Source organism: Amia ocellicauda, chromosome 5 (genome assembly GCF_036373705.1).
Source record: "Amia ocellicauda isolate fAmiCal2 chromosome 5, fAmiCal2.hap1, whole genome shotgun sequence".
Lineage (NCBI taxonomy): Eukaryota > Metazoa > Chordata > Actinopteri > Amiiformes > Amiidae > Amia > Amia ocellicauda.
In genome coordinates, this window is record NC_089854.1 from 36513754 (window position 1) to 36525107 (window position 11354).

At 39.7% G+C, this 11354-nt stretch overlaps 1 protein-coding gene across 2 annotated transcripts; it reads right to left on the minus strand.

Annotated features, from left to right (window-relative positions):
* Positions 1–1168: 1168 nt before the first annotated feature.
* On the minus strand, positions 1169–10523 carry optn (optineurin). Of its 2 annotated transcripts, none has more exons than XM_066705030.1 (14): positions 10448–10523; positions 9088–9270; positions 8775–8977; positions 7916–8074; positions 7732–7799; positions 7496–7621; positions 6935–7073; positions 5799–5914; positions 5301–5450; positions 5028–5121; positions 4368–4517; positions 4113–4255; positions 3651–3733; positions 1169–2994 (listed from the first exon to the last, which is right to left on the minus strand). In XM_066705030.1, exons 2-14 carry the CDS (start codon positions 9254–9256, stop codon positions 2876–2878), a joined length of 1719 nt encoding a protein of 572 aa, XP_066561127.1. In that variant the 5' UTR covers positions 9257–9270; positions 10448–10523; the 3' UTR covers positions 1169–2875. The 2 variants fall into 2 exon arrangements, with proteins under 2 accessions (XP_066561127.1, XP_066561126.1); XM_066705029.1 differs by having other exon boundaries at positions 7496–7624.
* Positions 10524–11354: the final 831 nt, after the last annotated feature.

The window sequence follows — 11354 nt, forward strand, 5'->3', positions numbered from 1 at the left end:
GTTAGCCTTGAAACCTTAATGACTTGGAGAGGATCTGCAAAGAGGAGTGGGACAAAACCCCTCCTGAGATGTGTGCAAACCTGGTGGCCAACTACAAGAAACGTCTGACCTCTGTGATTGCCAACAAGGGTTTTGCCACCAAGTACTAAGTCGAAGGGGTCAAATACTTATTTCCCTCATTAACATGCAAATCAATGTATAACTTTTTTGAAATGCGTTTTTCTGGATTTTTTTGTTGTTATTCTGTCTCTCACTGTTAAAATACACCTACCATTAAAATTATAGACTGATCATTTCTTTGTCAGTGGGCAAATGTACAAAATCAGCAGGGGATCAAATACTTTTTTCCCTCACTGTACAGAGGAATGTTAAAGTGGATTTGCAGGATGAACTGAGTTTATTCTTATTTGTAAAATTGTACATGCATCTGTTGAATAGTCCTGTTACAATGGAGGCTATAGAAACAGTACAGTACAGCAGAATAGTCCTGTTGCAATAGGGGACTAGTACAGTTCAGTTGAATACTCATATTACAATAGGGGGGCACAGTCTGGATATATGGCTGGATAGAAATTAATACCAATTATATTTGCATTTGAGGTGTTTTTGTGTATAGCATACGTGTGTATCTTTATCGCTTTCTGTCTGTATGTCTAAGTTCTCTAGGATCAGGAGCGGGGGTCGACCCCTGCCGTACATTACAGCGGTGAGAGATGTGGCCGTAGCTTCAATATTTATAATAGACGATAATTACATGCTTCTGCATTTCTTTTTCCACTTCATTGTGCATTTGCTTGACCTTCACCTGTGGGTTTCAGCAAGGGTTCCTATGTGTTCTGTGTGGCCCGGAACATTCTCCTTTTGAAGCAGCTGTCCAGAGAAACCCGTAAGCTTTCAACAGATCCCTAGTAATACACATCCTCCAAACCAATATTTACATCCCATTTCCCTTATCTGGTTTTGTGAGGTCATCTGCTACACATAATGCATTGTATGCACAGTGGTGAAGTGGTGCAATAAGTGGGTATACTATCTGGGCTATAGACAATACTGCACTTAAAAGTCCTGTACAACCCTTTTTGCATCCCATATGGCACTGTTGTCCATTATGTATTTGTGGGCATGTCATTTTAATGCACTAGGGAATAAATACACACCCACACAAATATTACATGTATAAATATAATATTACATTTTATTATATTATTGCAGAAATGAACATACATTTAACCCAAGTAATAGGTTTATAAATTGCATTATTCAGGCATAGAACACCTGTACCCCACTAATGAACAATACAGTACCAAACAGTAGGTGCAGTACTCCGTCTTTCTCCAGTATACCACTCTTCTTTGTACAGGATGTGTGAAAAGCTTTTCCTGTCAATTTCAAATACTGCTTACAATTCCATACACACACACATATAATTATGCATTTAATATATGGTTTTGTAAGGGAATTAGAGGACACAATAATGCTACAGTTATACATCTCTTCTTTATAAACCATATACATGTTAACCAAGCTAAGTAAACAAGTCAAATTTGCACCCAACAACCAATCCCAAACAGAGCGGATTTCACTGATCTTCATTATGATTTATGGAATTTAGTCTTTACATTTGTCTACCATGATGACAAATTATACATTTTGATAGTTTCTTAGTTTAAATTGATCTACAGCAGATTGAGAAAAGTGTTTGTTTTACAAAAGCACTATTCTGGTACTTAAACTGTATTCAACTGCTGTAAAACATGGAATAAATGGCTTAAATCTGAATCCCTATAGAGAAATTTAAGAAAATCAGTAAAAAGCCTTTTTTTTTTTAACAAACAAAAATAAACCACTAGCTCATCTGATTATTTGCCTCAGTGCAGCTATTACAGATCCTGGTAATACAATAGAAGAACCAACACGTGTCAATTCCGGACTTTAGCTATACTTGCCATTCCTATGAACAATGGAAATGAAAATAAACAGTGCAGCAAACTAATGTTACCGGTCATTCGTTACTATGCTCACACACATTTTTCCCAGCACAATTAGCATTGATGCAACAATGATCTTTATAATCCAGATTATTACTAGATGAATGATCAATAATCTCCTAAAGGCTATATTGTGGATTTGTTTATTTTTAGCATACACCATCCCACTTATAAGAGCTACTGATGCAATAAGGCTATTAGATGAGCAGGTGCTCCACAGAGTATTATAGCAAGCCTAATCATCATTTAGAGATCTCTCTAAATGCATTACAAGATATCTTCAAATATTTGGAGATATCTCTAAATCATTTAAATATTTATTTAAATGATTTAGAGATATCTGCAAACCATTTAGAGATATCTAAATAAGGTGCTTTTTAAAGATCTCTAAATTATTTGCAGATATCTTAATGATTTGAAGATATCTTTAAATGATTTAGAGATCTCTAAATCATTTCAAGATATATTGAAATTACTTCCTGTAGTTTGGCTGAGATTATTACTTCCTGTTTCCTCATTCAGTTACATAGAAATTAAATAACAAATTAACAGGAAGTGATAATCTTCCGCTATATACAGGAAGTGATTTCAAGATATCTCAATCATTTAAAAGATATCTGCAAATCATTTAGAGATCTCTAAACGTACTTTTAAATGAGATATCTTGAAATTATTTACATATATCTTTAAATGATTTAGAGATATCCCTAAATGATAATTTGGCTTGCCATAGAGTATTCACTGACATATGCGGTGCTGGTAACGTACAGCACACATCACAGAACCTAAAGGTAACTTCCTGATACAAACCCATTCAGCTGGCAAAAAAGATGCACCTTCCATTTGAAATGGTAGAGAGGTTAGGTTGTACTTATTTTGCAAAAGGGTTATATGATGCAGTCCATTATGTGTATCTGCAGGCTGTCAAGGTCAGGCAGGATTTCATTGCATTTAGGACAAGCATGCTCTGGAATATGGCCCTGCTGCCAGTCCTGTCTGTCTGCACCTGTTCACAGCAGAAGGGTCAGATATTACTGCTCTGCAACACAGGACACATTTTAATCAACAATAATTTGTGATAACACTAAAAACTGGTAAAGGACACATTGCACTGTGAGTCACCAAACAATGAGACTTTTCTACACAAAACACCTGATGATGATGCAGGTCATGGTATTAAAATCAAAATACCTGTGTGTGTGAGTGTGTATATATATATATATATATATATAAATATAAAAAAATAAGAGAGAGATATGTATTCATGTATATCTGTGGGTATATACAGTTTATGTATTTTTGTGGTTGTTTGTTCATCAGATCAATAATTGAACCAAGTTCTCTGAACACATCCCAGTTATAAATGTTTAAATGTCAATAAAAATAAATACTTGCAATAACGTACAGTGGCTCAAAATAGAATCAGAGATACCGGTTGTTGGAGCCACTGCTGACACAGTTTAAAGACTCCAGTGCCATTGAAAAATAAATCCCCCACCCACCAAAGTACACGAAATTCTTTAAAGAAACTAATGGAAAAAGAACACTGTTTTGGATTATGCATTCAGAAACTGTGAAAATCTAAGATTACAAAGAGTAAATCATTTTACATGTTTACCAACAGTTCAAAACCTTTGACCTCTTCAGGGGTGCTGTTCTTACCTCTTGCTCCTTGCATACTATGTTGCCCATTGGGATTTGCGCCTCTGGAAACATGACGACGTTGAAGCTCAGTCATAGATTGTCTGAAACAAAAACTCAGTCATTTCAACCTGCCACACCGCAAACAGGGCTGTAGAGTTACAGAAACCAAATCAAAAACCATTTGATCAACATCAGTCATAAAGGGGTTAGATGAGTGTTACATAATAGGGCTCTCTACGTATCAGTTTTCACTCCAACCAAACACTTCACTGAGGAAACCATTCTCTTACTTGCTTGAATAGCAAAACCCTAACTAAGAAGAGTAAGAGTGATGTACAGCACAACACTTTTTAGTTTTTTTTTTAGAGTGTGGGCTCACATCTAACCAGAACCCAGAGGCCCTTAGAAGACTAGAACTGGTTCTCACTGTGGTGATAGTGGTTAATGCGTTGGGGGAAAGAAGAAGAAAATTAAACCCACCTCCCGAGAGACTCCATCTCTTCCTGCAGCTGGCTGTTCTGCTTCTTCACAAATTCCAGCTGTGCTGCCAGCCGTTCCTTCTCCTCGTGGATCTTCTCCCGGGCTTGTCTCTCGGCGTAGAAGTCAGAAGAATACACCTCAGCCTGCAGAGGTGGGCATGGTTAGGACAGCTGGAAGCCAACCTTTTCTAAAAGACCTCAGCTCAGGGGTCAGGCCTGCTCTCGGATGCTTCTTTTCACAGTTCAGTTTCCTTACCTGAGCCTTGAACACAGAAACGGTCTCCAGCTCCTGCTCCTTCTTGAAGATGTCCTGCTTCATTTCGTCGATCTGCAGCTGCTTGGCTGCCAGGGCCTTCTCGGCTGCTGAGAGCCTCGCGGTCAGCTCGCTCACCTCATCCCTGGAGATCTGGAAACACACACAGGTAAGCAGGCACTTGGCTGAGTTTGAGATGCCATGAACTGGCATGTGCCTTTTTTTGGTCCCCCGTTATTGCTCTTGAAAATGTATCGCTGACAATTCTAAAACTTGACCCATGACGCAGGAAGAATACCCTACTTGGCATTCGTACACAAGACAATTCACATGGATGCTATGGAACAATGACTGCAACAACACAGCAAAGAATTGAAGCATGAATTGAATAAGACATTTACATGTAACATTTACAAATTCATTAGAGTTCTCATTATTCACTTAATGTGCATGAATTATCCCCACAAAATGTGATTTACAGGCTAAAATAAAAATAAATAAAATGAACTGTTCCAACACACTAACCCTCTGCAAAGAAAATGGTTGTAAATATAAATTCCTTCACACTCACTGAGAAGCAGTTTCTATACCCACTATTTGAGCTCTGATGGTATGGTATTATGCAGTCTTTTATACCAGAACAGATCAAATAGGTCAAGTCACCTCTGCTCTCTTCTTTTCTTCCTGACTCTTCTTCATTTCATTATAGTCTTCATAAAGCTTAGTATAGGCATCCTTTAACTGACCCATCTTCTTCCTGTTTAATGACACCAACTCTTAACATTACAAAAAACACACTGCAAATAGATCTAAAGATACATTAACATCAACAGTCCAATATATGTCTTGCAGACATGAGTACAATCTCAGCTTCCCAATTTTAAGGAAAAGCAATTGTTTTTTGTTCGTGGAATATATGTGGAAAGGTGCACCTACTTTTCCTCCTCTATCTGTCTCTGTTCCAGTTTACTGACAGCTTGCATGCTGTCCACCTGCAGCCTCAGCTTCTCGTTCTCGTTCTGAACCTGCTGTTTGTCCAGCAGCTGCGCACGGAGAGTGGAAAGATCCTGCTCCATATCACGGCATCTGCGGAACCAGGCAGAGAAACCACAATGCTTCACGAACACCAACTACACATCAAGAGATCAGAAATAATGTATGCCATTATATTTAATGGTAAATTAAAGTAACAAAGCAGAACATCTGAAAGTATTGCGACGCTGAAAGGAGTTGCAGCTCCACTGCTTCACAAAAAGGTTCAGACCCACGTCCAAGGCCGTGCGAGGTTCCATATTAAACAGTCTCACACTTTCCACCCAGTATGGCATTTACACATTTAAATAAATTGAAAGCAGTTTCTGCATATATTTGGTCAGGTGTCTGTTAGGCGGTCTCAGACTCCAGTATCAAGAGAGGCTTCGGCACCTTCCTCACCGGTCATGCAGATTTTTCTTCATATTTTCAGCCTCGTCCAGCTTGGCCTGCGCCTGCTGCAGTTCCTTAAACAACATCATCATCTGAGACCTCAGGTTCTCCACCTCTGTGGGAGACTGGAACATAGAGTTCACAGCATTCAGAAACATACAACGCTATAAATGTATACACAGTATGTACATGTACACTCCCAAGGCAGGGTATTTCTGAAAGCAAGGCCTGAGACAGTTAAAACAGAGGCTCGGTAGAATTGGCAGTGAAGAGCTGGGTGGAAGCAGGATCAGAGCAACTGTCTTACAGCTTCACCCTACTGAAGCCTCTTTTACATGGCTGGCCTGGCTGGGATAGGCCGGGCCATGCACCGCTCCCAAGCCTGGCCACAGTGGGGCATTGTGGGCCAGCTCTAGGAGGTCCTGGAGGAATGGCAGTAGAGCACTTCCATATTAAAAGAGCCCTGACGGAAAACAACTGTCAGAAATACAAGCGATGTGTTTTTCTCTGCCTGTATATGATTTCCTTTATGTTCACATCATATGACATTAACAAGAACTATGCGTGTCAACATTTCATTCTGACAAGGGTTATATTACCGACAAGTAAGAAAACTGACGGTGGAAGAATTAAGTAGCAATATATATGGTTAATGATTATAGTAAATATAATCATCATCATCATCATCATCATAATGATATTGTTTCTAATATATATTACACAGCACCTCCTAAATGTATTTTTAGCACCTGCCATTATTATTATAATTATTTATAGGATTGTTTTTGTATATTGATATCATTCCATGCTGCAAATAAAACAAGTCAGTCTACAAATACTGACATGAACCTCAGCTGTTGAAACCTACATATTTCCTGTGTGGGCGGCCAAAAAAACTGCCCGTAGTATTGTAGCTGTCAGTTGAAAAACAGAATTGTACAGGCCAGCACAGACGTGGCCACCAGTGGAAATGGGGCATTGGAAGAAGGCAGCTTGTACAGAACAGGGTTAAGGGGAGCTGAACAACATCTGCTGACTGAAAAACGGGGTGAAAGTTTCAACTGGACTGCCTTAAGGTTGGTTTGCAACACTGACGAAAAGTGTAACCTGAGCTCTGCGCAAAGCACATGAACCTTTGCACTTACTGTATCCTGCAGAGCACTCTGTTGAGTTTTTACATCAGCTTCAGATCTGGCTTCTGCACAAGGCTCTTCTTCAACTCTCAGTGATGTCTGAGTCCCACTCTCAGCCACCATTCCTGCCTTTTTCTCAAATTCGGATATTCTATTTACAAAACAAAAAGAGGGAGACATTGGTGGATGGCATGCTTTAATAACAGTTGATACTTTATGGTTCCTTTTGATAAATCATCTATATTCAGGTTCATAATGTAACGCTTCAAACCCTAGATTTAACACACTGCCTGTCTCTAAGGCACACATTACAATGTCTTAATGAGCGGTCAAAAATCTTTTTTTCCCTTTTTATTGTCTGTTAATTTAGATGTCACATAATTTAAGCATGTCTCAGAATGTCTGAGCAGTTGCTCAAAAATGTAGGAATGTGTAAAAACCAAACCAAAAAAAACTACTGTTTGAACCATATAATATCTTCTAGGAGCACAACTTACATAATGAAAGCAATGTTTTAGTTTTTCCCCAAAACAGAAAACTTCTGCATAGTTCAAATCAGGCCCTGTCATGTACCTCTCTCTTGAAGCCTGAAGCTCAAGTTCAAGTTTCTCCACCTTCTGGGACTCACGTCGCAGGGACTGGAGCAGCTGGCTGACAGTCAACTCTTCCGACTCCAAGCGTGTTTCATCAAACTTTGGCCTGCTAAATCAGAAAAGTCTTAATGCAGAAACTGTACACTGATCCATTTAAACTTTTCAATTCCACTTCCTGTAGATCAGAAGGGGCTCTGTATTTGTGTCAGTACTTACACATATGCAGCAGATGGGTCTTTTTGGTTGTGTGGCAAATTTTCAGCAAGTTTCAGGTCACCTTCCTTCTACAAGAACGCCAATAAGCCCGTTAGCATGGGCACTCAGAAAGGACTGCATTAGCTTATCAAAACAAATAAATACTTATTCGTTAAGACTGTGAATCGACTGTCCTGAAACTTACTGCAATTCTGATTTCGATAAAGGAGTCATCAGGTGAGCCATGGCCGAGCTTAAGTTGCAGCTCGGAGTTCATGGCCACCAGGTCATCCTTCTCAGCCTTGAGTCGAGTGATCATAGTCCTCAGCATCTCCACCTCGGAGCCGTGATCCTGCTCCTCACTCTGAACAGACAGAGACAGAGGTCATATAAAAGACAGGACTTGGTCAACCCTGGTCCTGGAGAGCCACAGTGCCTTCTGTTTTCTGATTTATCCCAATCACTGAACTGCTTAAATGAGCTGGCTGTTCCACCTAATTGGTCATGATTTCCATGGGTTCAAGGTGTCCAGTTATTGATCATTTAGAGATCCGTATAAAATCTGCAGGAACAGGGTCTCACCTGCCTGGCTCATACAAAAAAATTAAAACTGGTCCGGAAATTAAGCTTTCGAAATTTCGTACAGCTGACACATACCACAATACATTTGCCTCTTCCCAAAATGCATACAATAAAAATGAACTGTCACAAGCCAAACATAAGTGGTATGCGTACACAAAGAAATTTTATTATGATAGAAGCTAGAGTTTAGCCATTGAACCATCTGTACCATCAAGAAATGTGCAATAAATCCCTACCAATATCCCATGCATATTCCCCATCCACATCATTTCAGCTTGTTTTGTTTCGAAAACATTAAGAAATGTTCACATTTGCATGATGTTTGGCATAACAATAAAGATAAGGCCAGCTTTAAGACATATTGTGAACCAATTCTGATGGTACTATACTCTCTCTATACACCTTAACATAAATTAAATCAAAGTTGCCACCTCTATGACATGCATTTTCCTCCAGGTGTCTGCTGATTGCATATTATCTACCTGACAGGCTCCCTCCACACTCCCTTCAAGTGCTTGCAATTTCTTCCTGAGATCTTCGTTGCGCTTGGTCAGGGCATTAATGCGGTCCTTCGCTTCCTGTAGTTTATGCTCCAGGAAATCCCGTTCCTCCTTCTGCTTGTCCTTCCAAACAGCAAGGCCCTCGAATCGCTCCTTCATGGCTGTGTTCGTCTGCTTCAGAGCCTCTGTAACAAACACAAACCAAAAGCAAAACCTTCATCCTGCTTTTGCTCCTTGCATGCCATAACCAAGGGAGACAGATTTGAAGGGGTGCCTCCCTGATCGAGCTGCTTACCTTTTAAGTCGCTGTTTTCTTTGATCAGTATGTTCATTTGCTGCAGAGTTTCCTCCGGGGAGCCAACATGGGCAGAGGCCTGTGCTGCAACCACCATCCCAGCATCGGCACCCAAAGGCCCACAGGGAACATGCCCATTCACCATTGGGGTATTGGAAGACATTTTCATAGACTTTCAGCGTTCTGAATGAGCAATGATACATTATTTTAGTACAAAGAAACACCCAGACAACTCTCTCAAAAGCAGCTCTAGAAACAGTCAGTAAAGCGACCGGAGCCCTACTCTACTGCTATTTAATAAGGTAGCAATGAAAAATCAAGGGCTTTTGAACTATCCAAGAGCCTGGTTATAGGACTATAATGGAGATTGTGACACAATGACCGCAGGTCAGGAGCTCCTCGAATTCAAATATGCACTGTAGTTCTGGCTAAAGGGCTATAACTAAACAGATTATCCCAGGGGACAAGAGATCCTTTCAAATGACACAATGTAAACGGTGTCTTTACTATAATGTTCAGTGTAATCCTTATGTAATCAATGTCAGCGCTTCAAGAACAATAAGCATACGGGAACAGGCATAACAATAATTCATAATGACCCAAACCTTAATCTGTTTCACTTCGGAGCCAACATCATTACACCTTTGATGAAGGCATTGCCTCTCATGGCCCAACTGCGACATACGGCTTGTATCACAGACCCAAACTAGCATGAGTCCCTAGTGTTATTTGAGGCAGGGGAGTGCAGGTCTGTGACGCAGCCCGTATGACGTAGCGTACTGGAATGTGCAATCTGCACCTCTGAACCATTAAAGATTACGCCACTCGTTCTGTCAAAACCCTTCACGTTTAGGCCTCGTCAAACTGGAGTGTATTAGCATAATGACTACAAAACCCGATTAAGATCAGCGTTTTATAAAATATTAACAGTACTAAATATTAATAATACGAACAAAAAATATATAATCATATACATAGCATAATGTTAATGACGAACTGTTTCCAATGTTTACTTTTGCTTTTTACTTTCGTTTACGGGAAGCCTGCCAGCAGACGCTATAAATACACGTTAAACAACAGCTCCACACTTCACCTATTCGTAGGTAGGAAACGGGAGGTTTTTATAGTCACGACATAAGCAGTTTAATATAAAGCACAGTTCACGACATTTTTTTGAGCTCTAAACATACACTATACGGTGCCACCTGACTTGTTTTCCACTTCCAACTGCGTGCTGGAAACACACACTGGCAACGCAATATTTATAAAAAACAGCTTTTGTCACGCTTTAAATATGAATGTTTCAATCTGAATTTCTAAAACAATCATAGTGTTAATAAGCATAACTGTAAATGCCTACCATGTACTGGTTCCTGGTCTGGACTGTGCGACCTGCTCCGTCTGCCGAGCTCCGCCCCGCTCAGCTGACAGTGACGTCACGCCTCTGACGGGCTTCCTATAATTGTAATATTCCAGCAGGGGGTTTCCCCGGAGATCGTGCACTTCACTGCCTGAGCAATAACACGCATCGCAAGGAAATCAGGCGTGAAGTTTGTTTTAAAAAATAACTGGTTTGGTTGCCTTATCTAATTTCGACTTCCTATACAACGTACATTTTGGATCTGAGAAATCTGGCACAAAATACAACAGTTTTCCTAACGCTGACTGCAGACTCGTCCATGTAAATCTATGATAAATTCATCCCCAACACAAATCACGTCACCACGTTGTTGCCAAACAGATCAGGCGTCTGAAAGTCCTGTCTGGCTGGCAACGGTTTCTTGTTTTTATTATCTCAACAGGAGCTATATGATGAACCTATTTATTTTATCAGTTGTTATGTTTTTATCTCAACAGGAGCTATATGATGAACCTAGTTATTTTATCAGTTATTTTATCACTGTTAAATGGGATATGTTACAGATCATAGCTTAAAAGATCTTTTTGATTCATAATTTCATAATATAGTCTGGAAATAACGAATTAATCCAATTGATTAGAAGAAGAAGAAGAAGAAGAAGAAGAAGAAGAAGAAGAAGAAGAAGAAGAAGAAGAAGCTGGTAATAAAGAGGTAATAGTAACGTAAGGCCACAGATTAATAGTTTGTGCAATGGATAGTGTAGACCAGCAGGTGGTGCTGTTTTCCTTTAAATAAAGTGAAACGATATTACAGTAGAAAGCAGACTGCCAGATAATCAAGCGTATAAACAAATACATACGTCGGCTGTAGGATTTGCCGTCAAGGCAATCTTTGTCTTCAGCACAGC